At 31.9% G+C, this 12942-nt stretch overlaps 1 protein-coding gene and 1 long non-coding RNA gene across 2 annotated transcripts; one reads left to right on the top strand and one right to left on the bottom strand.

Moving 5' to 3' along the window:
- Nucleotides 1-1885: 1885 nt before the first annotated feature.
- On the top strand, nt 1886-3163 carry LOC108480168 (uncharacterized). The gene is made up of 2 exons (XR_001870568.2): nt 1886-2774; nt 2857-3163. It is a non-coding gene; the product is annotated as an uncharacterized LOC108480168 (long non-coding RNA).
- Nucleotides 3164-8109: 4946 nt separating this feature from the next.
- LOC108480616 (purple acid phosphatase 8-like) lies at nt 8110-11227 on the bottom strand. The gene is made up of 6 exons (XM_017783665.2): nt 10866-11227; nt 9296-9452; nt 9101-9214; nt 8885-9012; nt 8605-8801; nt 8110-8526 (listed from the first exon to the last, which is right to left on the bottom strand). Exons 1-6 carry the CDS (start codon nt 11061-11063, stop codon nt 8313-8315), a joined length of 1008 nt encoding a protein of 335 aa, XP_017639154.1. The 5' UTR covers nt 11064-11227; the 3' UTR covers nt 8110-8312.
- Nucleotides 11228-12942: the final 1715 nt, after the last annotated feature.

The following is a 12942-nucleotide window of genomic DNA, read 5'->3' as shown; positions in this document are numbered from 1 at the left end:
AGCAAATTTTTTTTACAAGATTATTACAAAAAATTATGAGTTTCGCACTTTAATTCTATTTTAACTCATATTGTATTCTAGTTTAAAGCCTAATTTTGATTATATATGAGCTCAATATTCTATTAGATTTTATTATTTTGTTATTTATTTATTTCAAATTTTAGGATATTTTTAAGTATTTAAAATTGTTTAGAAGTTTTATATTTCTTAGTCAATAAGAAAATTTAGTTATACTAAAACTACTTCGGTTTAGATTAGTTAGAGTTTCATTATACTTGAAAGTTTTACTTGGATGTAATTAGCTAGCCCATATTAAGATCTCTTTATTATTCATTAAAGGCATTGATTCATTCATTAATAAAATTTTCAACTCTTGTAGTTAATTTATTTCGTGCAAGATTGTTTTTGTAATTTTTGAAGTGATTCTTCTTCATGATTTTCTTCAATGAGTTATGGGAATCTAATTTTCATCCTTCAATTTGTCAAAATTATTTCTTGAAGGGTTTATTAGAGCCATTAATTGAATTTGTTGGGGTTTATATCTTAAAGGGTTTATATTTTTCATCCATATACATTATCTTATTCAATCCATCTTCCAGCTTTTAATTTATGTTTTCTTTATTTGTCTATGTTTTGAATCTTTATTTTTTATTCTTGAATTTATTCTTTTAGTTGTTTGCGTTTTTTTTAAATATATTTGTTCTTCTTTTAGGTTAATTTTAATTTTTTTTAAGTCAAACAATTTAAATACAATTTTGATCCATTGTTCCCTATCATTAGCATTAGAGGATACTCTAGAGTTGAAACTTCAATGCCTTTTAACCCTTCCTCTTCCTTTTTGCAGATTTTTTCATCCCATCTACGAGCTACTAACCCAACTTGCTAAAACCAACATCTAACAATTATTAAATTTTTGTTATAATATTCAAAGTATATCACTTATAATCTAATAACGCATGTAGTTTTCTACTTTCGTTTCAATAAGTACGATAAACATATTATTATTATCATTTTAAACTAAAAAGTACAATTATTTTATTAATAATATTTATTAAAACATGTTAAAAATTACTTTATATATCTAAAGTAAAAATGTTAATAAGACAATTATGAACTTAAAATAAATAAAAATAAATAAGACAATTATGAACTTAAAATAAATAAAATATTTTTTCATCTAATAAGAAGGTTTATTAATATGAATATTAGAAGTATAACGCATATATATAATCTAATAATGCATGTAGTCTTCTCCTCCATGTTTCTAAATATCATAAAATATTATTAATATAATGTTCAAACTAAAAAATAATTATAATGATTCTATTAACAACTAATTAACATATAAAAAGTACTGTAAATATGACTATCGAAACAAAAATATTATTTGTTAAGGCAGTGTCCATTGTTTGTCATTGCTCGGATTATAAACTTCTCATGTTTAGTGTTACAAATTTTAATGTAAGTGACGAATTGAATCTGAAAAGTGTTAAATGTTGTAATCACTTAGAGTATGAATTATTAATATAGTGAATTATTTATTTGGACAAAGTCCTAAAAAAATTGAAGTGCGTAAACATATCAATTAATCATTATTTTCTTGCTTTGTTCATTACCAGTGCTTGAAGCGATGCGAGCATTACTCGAATTTGCCTGCAAATGTAGAACTTTCATTATTTATCACCTACAACATATAGATTATTCATTTTAAAACTAAAAAAGAACATTTTTTTTTGAAACAAATAATCAGATTGGGCTTATATAAATAAAACAAACAAAAGTCCACTTGAAATTAATGCCGGACATAACCCCTGGCCCAATAAAACCTTGACTGGAAAAGACAAAAAAACTAGCTTAAAAAACTAATAAAGAAAACTCTAGAACATCAATTAAATTCTACCGTCCTATTTGCCCAATCAAATACTTTGATGCCGGCCATTTCCATCTTTTCTTTCAATTCAGACTTAATGGCAATACCATTTTCCAAGGGAAGCTTTAAACCACCGATACTTTTGATCTGCCAATTTAGACTTCCCCCTTTCTTCCTTCTTCCTTCTTCCTTCTCCCCCCTTCTTCAATCCGGTTCTCTTTCGTAGTCGGTATTCCTCTGATTTTCGGCATACGTTGGAACGCTTTCAACCGGGTACATTTCTTCTTTTCTTCTTAATGATTCTGTTGCAAGTGTGTGTGCTAGACCATTCGCTGATCTTGGAGTATATTATTCAAACCTTACTCTGCTAGGTCTGGACTGTAGTTGTTGAATATCATGAATATAGACCCCTATTTGCGATTTATCTTCCCCTTTCACCTTGCATTTCTTTATTACCGATAAAGAGTCGCCTTCAATAATGATTTCCTTCTTTTGCATGTCGAGTGCTATTTGGGTCGCTTTTCTACAAGTGAGTGCTTCGGCTGGGAAGGCGGAAAGAACTCTGTAGTGAATCTCTGTGCATGTTACGAGGACAAAACCTTCGCTATTTCTGACTACTATCCCGAAAGCCGATTGTCAGATGCGCTCATTATATGCTCCGTCAAAGTTTATTTTTACTATTTGACCAGGTGGGTGTTTGCATTTAGTATTCTCCTTTGAAACTATGGAAGTAGTGCTCTCCAAACCATCCACTTCTTTTAAGTATCTATGTACAAAGCATACAATTTCCTTACCAGATCTATTTGTTTTATCATGTACTTGAGCATTTCTCTCCCCCCATATGGCACATAACGTACAACAAAACAGTCTGCAAAGGGAGGTTGGCTGGTCAACGAGGATCCTGGTAGGCCACAGTTCGAACTCTAAATTTATTTCCTGTAAAAAGTTAACAGCCGATAATGATCCCCATACTGCCTTTGATACAGGACAATCCCAAAAGAGGTGGTCCGTTGTTTCTGCTCCTTCACCACAACAAGGACATGTTGGACTATTTACTAGTTTCCTACAAGACATATTTACCCGAGTAGGCAAATAGTTCCAAGAAATTTTCCAGCATGTAATTATAATTTTTTTTTTTGGTAGATCTAGGCTCCATAGTTTTTTGTAGAAAGCTTTGTAGTCAGGATGTAAAGCATAAATTCTAGGTTCCATACTTTGTAATAGTTTATAGGCGCTTCAAACTGAGGATTTGCAGCTCTAAACCCTAAAATCAGCGTGAGGTTCTTTTATCAATAGGATGCAGAGAATCTTTTCGGCCGCTTCTTCTGGGAAGGTATTGACAATCAGCTCTCTATTACATTTCCTTTCGTAATTACAGATTAGCTTCGCAACTTAATAATCACGCAAATTGACATTAATTGAAGATAATCTAAAATTACTATAATCTGGGATCAACGCATCATTATAAACTGAAATGTTCGTACCAGTACCTACCTTCACCTTTTGTTGCCCATAAACTTCGCCATACATGGGAGCTATTATTTCTTAAACTCGATTTAAGAAAATCAACTTCCGAAAAATATTTCGCTTTAAAAGCTTACGTTACTAATGAGTTTGGGTTATCTAAGATCCTCTAGCCTTGTTCAGCTAAGAGAGCTATATCGAACTGAGCCATGTTTCTGAACCCCATTCCACCTTCTTCTTTTGAGCGACACAAATGCTTCCATTGACACCAGTGAATACCTCTTTTCCCAAAGCCTTTTTGCCACCAAAATTTTGCTAAAACATTCTCGATTTCACCACATAATGAATTTGGTAGGAAGAAGCAAGACATAGTATAGGTTGGAATTGCCTGGAGAACTGCTTTAATAAAAACCTCCTTTCCCCCTTGCGATAATAACCTAGTACTCAACCTTCAATACGCATAGAGACCCTTTTAAGTTTTGAAAAGACTTGTTTTTCCTTCTCCAAACCACATTAGGAAGCCCTTTTCAGGATTAGTTGAGCTTCTGACTCCCAACAAGGATGAAATTTCTTCTTTTTTATCTTCACTAGTGTTTGAGCTGTAAAAAATCGTTGACTTGTTAAAATTCACGCATTGGCCTGAGCGTATTTCATATTTTCCAAATATATCTTTCAATATCATTGCTCCCCTATCCGTTGCTTCCCCAAATAAAATGTAATCGTCTATGAACAGTAAATGAGAAATCTCTGGCCCTCTTCTACTTACCTTCGCACCTTTTAACAAACCCTCCCCCATAGCTATTCTCATCAGTGCTGAAAGTCCCCATAAAGGTTAAAAGATTCTTCCATTCATTCCATTTATATTAACTGTATAGGAAGCAGTAAAGATGCATTTCATGATCAAACCCACCCAATCTCTTGAGAATCTCATCTGTAGCATAACTTTCTCTATGAAGACCCATTCAACTCTATCATAAGTTTTACTCATATCTAGCTTAACTGCCATATAACCCTTTTTTCCCTTGCGCTTTTGCCAAAACGTATGTAAGTTTTCATATGCTAACAGCACATTGTCAGAAATAAGTCGCTGCGCTTTGTACACTGTCTATACAACTACCAATGACTTTATGGAGGCAGTTTGCTATTGCTTTTGCCACGATTTTGTAAATAACCGTGCATAAGTTTATAGGCCCGAAACTAGTCACTTTAGTTGGGCTGGACACTTTTGGGATGAGCATTATATTTGTCATATTAAGGGACTCAAAATTCTTATCACTATTTAGTATATCTAAATAGAAAGATTCAAGATCCTTACCAACTATATGCTAGTATTTATGAAGAAATAGAGCTGGGAAGCCATCAGGTCCTGGGGCTTTAGTGGGCCTCATGCCTTTCAAACCTCTTTGGATTTCTTCTGCTAAAAAAGGAGATGATAGAGTAGTGTTTTGCTCATAGGAAATTTTATTAACAATGCCCCTTAAACAATAAGATGGATCTTCAGCTCCACTTGACATAAAAAGTCTCTCAAAAAATAAAGTAGCTTCCCACAAATCTCTGAACCGTCAGTAATTTCCTTTCAATCAATCACTTCCAACCTTAAAATTGTATTGATTCATCTCTGGCCTGAGGCACATTTATTAAAAAAGACTGTATTTTTATCTCCAAGTCGAAGCCAATTTGCTCTTGCCCTTTGTTCTTAGTACATTTCATCTTTATCGATCTCCATATTTAGATTGATTTTTGTATCAATGATCTCTGCCATTGTTTCGTCATCCCTTTCTCTCTCTAGGAGTATTTCAAGATCCTTTGTTAACTTTTTTTTTAGTCCCTCTTTCGTTTTCCTGAGAGTACTCGCCCAACTCTTCAATTGTGATTGTAATCTTTCAAGTTTCTCTACTAATGTGCCTGTATATGAATACCATATGCCCTTAATTTCTTTTTCAAGAGTTTCCTTCATAGTCCACCATGCCTCAAACCTTAAAACTCTAAACCTTAAATCTTAAATCCCCATATACTATCCAAGAGAGATTTTGATCTTGACCTAACTTTCTGAGCATGAACCACGAAAGATTCTTATTATTCAAATAAGGTGAACCATAAAACCCCGTAAACCTCCATTCTTCTTTAACACCACCCTTCTTTATCATTACATCGATATGCCATTTGGAAAAACTTTTTAAAGTGACCGAAATATCTTTTTTCCATGCTAGAGACAGGCCACCCTTAGAACCCTCCGCTTCAAAATCGATTCCAAAATCGATTCCATTCGTAAAACCACAGCTTCTCCTAACTTTCTCCATACATTTTTTTTGTCAATTTTCGTCTCCTTTAAGAAGACAATGTTGGGATTATGCTGCTTTAACAAGTATCGCACTCTCTGTTTTGCCCGTAGACTCCCCAATCCACGGACATTCCAACATACGCTTTTCATTGTGCCAGGTCGGCTTTCCATTTGGTAGCCGTCGATCCATAATTATTAGGGACAATATTTTGTTCCAAATTTTCACTCATTTCCTCCATGTGAGCTCCTTTATGATCCGCTATATCCTCTTATTTTAACCTTTTTACTCCATCTTCATGTGATTCGCCTATGTTGTTTTTTCCCTCCTCGATTTATGGAAATTTCCTCTTCCCCATGATACTTTCATTGTTTTGAAATTTTGGCACATTTGCTGGAACCATTCTTTTCCAGCTAGACTTCTTTTTTATTGTAGAGCAGTTCCCCATCACGCTCTTACTTTCAATTGATATTGTTGTCTTCATCATTCCAGGATCTACTGCCTTATTTTTTAATAGTTCCTCCAAACCTAGCACTTGTAGTCCGTCTTGATGCTTTCCTAGCATATTATTCCCTTCTGCTGTGTTTCGTCCAAGCCCAGCAACTATAGGCTGTTCTATGTATTTAGTATAAGAACTTTGAGAACCCATCTTTAATGAAAAAGCATTTAACTTCATACTCTCTTTTCCAACCAGCTTTGATTCTGCTTTTAAAGCCACAGAGAATGGTGGATCATCTCTGACTTTATTTTTTTCTGCAGGGCTTAACTCAATGCAATCATTAATACCATGCCCCCATTCTTCCACAACCAAAGCAGAAATCGGTAACTTCTCATATTTGAAGGAGATCCATGATTTAGAATTGCTATCACTAGAAACAAAGATGCCTCTAAGTAAGGGTTTTTGTACATCCAAATTAATTCTTAATCGACATACCTCTCCAATAATTTCAGATCTAATAACCCCTCCGAAAGTAACACCAATGGCATGCAATAGATCTTTCTTATCAAATTCTGGAAGGCACGACCCTAATATGATCTAGAACGGTGACGAGTTGAGTCGGATCTGACTTATTTCAACCGATTTACTTAATCGATCGAAAAGAATAAGGTGCTTACGAAACAACCACGGTCGTCCCTCCATTACTGTCTCCAGATCTTCTTCTAGATCAAAAATAATTAGGAAGAGATTTTGGCCTGCCAACTGGATCTCAAATCTTTTCATTGTCTTTCATATGCTCTTCATCTGTGCCTTAAAGCTCTTTGTATTGTAGGGTTTTTTTGTCCAAATAGAGCATATAAGAGTAGGTTTAACATTCGATTCCACCAATGAACTTTTAACTGATAATTGAATAAACTCTTCCATCAACAAGGAGATCTCGTCGTTCCTCTCTCTGGTATCGCCACCACTCTTCTCCATCCCAAGTTACAACAGTTGTTTTCTCTAAGACTATGAAAAGTACTCTTGATTTTCAGAGAGAATAAAAATATTAAAAAAGGGAACATTATTTAATGCATGTTAAAATAACTAATTTATTAATATCGATTTTTCAATAAAAATTGAAAGGTAAAAAAGTACGGCCGGTGTGCAACCAATTCAATTTTTAAAGATCATAGAAATACAATTTTTAAAATATTTTATATATTTCATTTATCTATCAATAATAGTTATTCACATTAATTATAAAAATAAAAATAGTAAAATATGTGATAAAAAAACTAGTTAAAAAATTAATTAAATGCGTATAAATTTGTTGAATAATTATACTAAAGCACAATATTGTGATTAAAGTGATTTGACGTAGGGTATTTGGGAGAGTATATTCCAGAGCTTATTCGCATATGCCTGGAATTAAACCTTTTGGAAGCATATTCGTCAAATGCAGCATCCAATAATCAACCCAACAACCAGCAAATATATTAATAATTGAACCATCAATCTGTTTCATCATCATCATACTTATATAACATGTTGATTCTTCTTCTATCTCTGTTTATTTTAATTAACAAATGAAATTAATTAGTGATATTATTGGTGATAACCAAGTGCGTCCACATAATTTAATTTTCATTATATTTTTATATTACGTAATTGTCAAGAAATAAATAAGCTTGAAGTGGGCTTACGTTCACAAAAACTGCTAAATCCCTCCTTGTGGTTAATTTCGTCTGCATTAATAAGAAAATCCACTCGTTTTCACTACTTTTTCTTTTCTTCTCCTCACTAATTTATAGGGACATTGAGTTATTAAATTGCTTTGACATGTGGACTTCACTAATCATCATATTGGAATTTCTTTAATTTGGGTTTTGTGATTATAAAAAGCTATTTTTATGAAAAAAGAAAGAGCCAACTAGCCGTGTCGTGAAGAAATTCTTTTGCTTACGAATCTGGCTATTATAAATGAGTTGATTATTTTTTGCAACCCAACCCTATACTTAGGTGAGCATGAGTATACTTGCTATTCACACAAATAATCAAACACTTGGGCAGCCTAATTCAACACAATAAAAGTTTAGCTTACTTGATTCTTGCATATACTTTTTAAAAATAACATACGCTTATAATTCCATATCTAACTTTCTTTGTACCAAAGAAAACATATTAACAGAGTTCGCCTCCTATTCATTTCCCCTGCTTCTGATATTGCAGCTCCTTGGTCAGGCAATGGAAGGTGTTTTAAAGGGTTAAAAACGTTGGCTTAGATAGCGAAAGAAAGTTGCTTGGAACTGCTCCAATTGTGCAAAACATTACCAAAAACGTCATAGAATTTAATGCTAACTTCAGTAGGAGTCATTTCCACTGACATGAAACCTTGTCCATCATGATAAAATTTCAGTTCTTGTGGATTCCACCAACTCACGTCTCCCCTCCATGCCTTTGATCCCCCTCCACTTGTCATGAATTGGGTTCCACTACATTGTTTTGGGGACCATAATCAACCATTTTAGTCACTACCCTTTTTCCAAATTTTAAGTTACAAAAAGATATACCTGTCACTGCTGCTTATGTGCTGTAAGCAATGGTCATGCCCATTAATATAAAGATCAACGTCGTATGTCTGAAGAAGTGGAAGGAGATGAATGTTAAGCTCCTTAGTGTTCCCATGGTGTCCTGCACTCTTGATTGCATGGTGACCTACTACTATCTTCCACTTTGCTCTGGATTCTCCTATTGCCGATTCCACTTCCTATACATCAATATTGCCACCCACATTTCTAACATCTGAATCCGAAACATATTCGAATACGAGAATTTTAAAAGAAAAAGTACCATCAAGAGATTGTTAAGGTATTTCTCTCTGGGTAATATGGTTTTCCAGTCATAAACATGATCTTCTGGGTCAGAGAAGTATTTGGTCACGAATGGAGTAGTGTCCACAAAGAAAAATTCTGCTATTTCTGCCAACAATAATGAGAGCCAAAAAGAAAATTAAAATATGTTAAAAAGAAAAAAAGGTTAATAAAATTAGATATTTGGGTTAATTACCAGGTCCAGCATTGAGGACAAAAGATCTCAAACAAAGCCATCTGCTATCCATCTTTGTAAGGATGGGACTTAATTGAGCCTCAGCGTTGCCCCTATAATCATGATTACCCAACACTACCACCAAAATAAATAAATTAAATTCCCATTTTAGAATTAGTATTTAAAAATCGATTGCATGGGGTTGAAGATTCGTACCATTGTACCATTGTTTTTGCAAGCTGGGAGCTGTATAAATATCAGTGAAGGATTGATGGAACAATGGATCGTCAACGGCGGTCAAACCATTGTCGTAAAAATTATCGCCGGTTGAGATTATGAAGTCGATATCTAATTGCTCTCCGATTTTTCCCATCTGAGCCATTAAATTTTTATCATTAAATTAAAAATCAATGTTTTATCGATATATCTTATGGTTTTTATATAAAAATAAAATTGCTTTGAGTAATTTGTAATAATGGTTTACTACCTATTTTGGATCTTATACTATACAAAAATTATCAAATTGGTACTTAAAGAATTTTTTTGTCATTTTAGCCCGTATACTTTCTTTCCATTTATCCGTTACTGTTTCAAAAAGCACTAAGTAAACCAATGAAGTGATACCACTGTGATGAAAAAAATTCAAAATAATATCATAAATTCAAAAAAAATCATAAAATCCAAAAGACAAAAAAAAAAAAAAGCTTAAAAATCCTAAAACTAAAGATTCATTAATTAATTTTAAAATTATAAAAATAAATTTCATAAAATTTAAAAAAATAATCTAAAAAACCTAAAATTCCAAAAAAAAAGTAAAATTGGACATCTAGAATTTATTTTGAAATTGTTATCTTTTTGGAAATATATAAATATATAAAATTATTTTTAAAATACACATCTAGATTCAAACTGGAAAAATGCATGTCTAAGGTTAAATCTAAAATGCATTTTTTTAATTGAAATTTAAAAAAAATGTAGGTTTGTTTAGAATTTTAGGTGTTTTTAGAAAGTTTTAAAATTTTATTTGTAAGGTTTTTGCACTTTAGGTTTGATTCGCTTAGGTACTTTTCTTAATAGAAATTGTGAATGGTGTAACAAAATAAACATAAACGGAAAAAATTACAAAGGCTAAAGTGATCCAATTTATGTATAATATGGGAGGTACTAAACCTAAAATAATGTAAAGAAGAATTGTTAGGTGAAAATATTTTTACAAGGGAAATGGGATATAGGAATTTATTTAACACCAAATTTGTATTGAGTGATAATAAAGTTTTTTTAAAATTTTTTGGTTCCAATACGTGTATAGTTAGGATTGTGATTTTGGATAGGTGTAGAGATGTGATTGGTTGGAAACGGCCAAAAGTGAAACAGGAATTTTCTAGTCCAAACTATATGAAACCCAATCAACGTGTGAGAGACTTACGAAACTGGCTAACTTTGTCCATTCCCCTCACTGTTCTCACTTGAGGAATATTAAACTGTAAAAAGAAGAAAAGAAAAAGAATCTGGGATTTTATTTGGAATTATACCATTCCAAAAGTTTTTTAAAATGATTAGACTGTAAAAACAATGTTCATTGGCATCTTCATTTTATTCTATTGGACTTTAGTAGATAGTTTTGTTGGATATAAAATTTTAAGACGAGTGATGATGGAATTCCTAAAAAGCTTCGGACCAAAATGATTTTCTTCTTAATAACAACCAGAAAGAAAGAGGAGAACGTTACTTGCGTTTTCATAAAACATTTAATGACAACTTTTAAGAAAGTAGAAAAGCAAAAGACCTGAAAAGCAACTTGAGATTGGTTATAGTGTCCTCTCCTTCCCCAGTCTCCGACCACCAGGAAGCTCAGAGACCCATCTGGTTTGCCTGCGTGTTCAAACCGCTCAAGCTCTGCCACACACGATATTACAAACAACCCAACAACCAACGTCCACGACACGAGCCTTTGGTTCATAGCTTTTTTGGTTGGAACAACCATATTTATGTGAAATGAGGTGAGAGTAGGGAGGCAAGGCAAGGTAGAAAATGAAATGAAGAGTCCTTCTATCCACGCTATTTGTAACCAGTTGGAGCATATAATATGTTTTTACGAGTGTAGGATTAAAAATCATTTTAAAAGTCCCACGAAAATTCCTTAGAATGACGTAAGGCTATAAGATTGACTGAATGAAAGCATACATTAATAAGAAAGAACCAATAACCCACCAAACCTTATGGCCCAAACTGGTCTTAAATCCACCAATTAAGTTAGCTCTGCCTTCATCCTACTCTTTTAACTTTACCTCAAATCTGCTATTAGCTGTTGTGTGTTCTCTATTTCATGCTTATATTTATTGATTAAATTGCCTGGAATTTTGTGAAAAATAATAAATTTACATAATTAAAATTTTAAAATTCAAAAAAAAAAATCTAAAGGTTAAATCCAATAGCAAATTATCTTCTAACTTATCCATATGTTTGGTAGGTTTGACAATTAGTTAGTTGGTAAAACATCAAGGAATAGGATACGTTTAATTTTGTGGTCTCTCATGAATCATGACTTCGTTTTTCCTAGTACCTCTATGCAATCACACACAGTGAACCAGTGACCATTTATAACACAGCAACAAGAAGCATATGGCTGGTGGCATCGGAAAATATGTCGACTCCTGTGGCCTCACTTCACGTGCCTTTCCCACAAACTAAAACCCTTTCCCAGTTGAATGGCTATTGAATTTGATGATGCAATTATGTCCACTCCTAGGGCCTTACTTTACACTGCTGTTATATAACCCATGAATGTTGATGTTTTTTGGGGTTCAAAATTTTAATCCCTATTTTATTATCATCCCAAGTTAGTGAAGGTATGTAATGGATTTGACTTTAAATAAGATTTTGTTTGAGTGATTACAATATTATATATTTAATTAAATTATTATCGAAATAAAATATATAAACCAATTATATAAATATTAGATTATGGTACATCCACGTAATATGTTTATTAAAATTAACATGGAACTCAAATATTATTTTAATTGAAATGGTAAATTTAAAAATTTTGATGTTATGATAAATAGGATTCAAATCTTGATCATAAATATGTATATATTTAAAATTTTATATAAAAATACTTTCAATTTAATATTTATTACTTGATTAAAATAAAAAAATTCTAATAATTTATTACTTTATTACAATCTTTACATGAAGTATAGGTATATTGTTACCATCAGAAGTATTTAATTATATATATATATATTCCTTTCAAGCTAGCATCATATCAAATAAAGTTTTGAAAAGAAATAAAGCACGGGCAAAAACATCTTCCTTTTTTATTCCACTTCCAGAAAAGAAAAGAAAAAGATTCTTTATTAACTTCCTCTTTTATTGTTTTAATCTGAAAAGAAAATACCAGGCTTGATGGTTCTCAAAACAACAGAATTAACTTGCACAAAATAAATTAAAATAATAAAATAATGCAATATAAAAATATGGAGAAATTCACTTCCAAGCATATTCATAATTTTTAATTAATTCAATATTTTGATTTAAAATATTATTTATATTAATATATATTAAATGGTTAAATTTTTTAAATAAAATAATAATTAAAATTTTTAATCTATGTCAAACTTTCTTAATCTATATGATTAGAGTATAAAATATAACGCTTAAATTGTTAAACCATTTAAATGTTAGATCCCTCTCATAAATATAATGTATCAAAATTTAATAATATATAATTCTACCAAGCGTCAACGAACCAGGTAATGATTGTTTAATTTTATTTTATTTTAATAATGAGTAGATGATATTATTGATGCCCATACAAGGATCATCCTAACTCTTTACTGCTGGGCAAACAAATTTGTCTT

Source organism: Gossypium arboreum, chromosome 1, assembly GCF_025698485.1.
Source record: "Gossypium arboreum isolate Shixiya-1 chromosome 1, ASM2569848v2, whole genome shotgun sequence".
Taxonomy (NCBI): Eukaryota; Viridiplantae; Streptophyta; class Magnoliopsida; order Malvales; family Malvaceae; genus Gossypium; species Gossypium arboreum.
The sequence above is the reverse complement of the archived record's forward strand: the minus strand, read 5'-3'. Positions and strand labels throughout refer to the sequence as shown.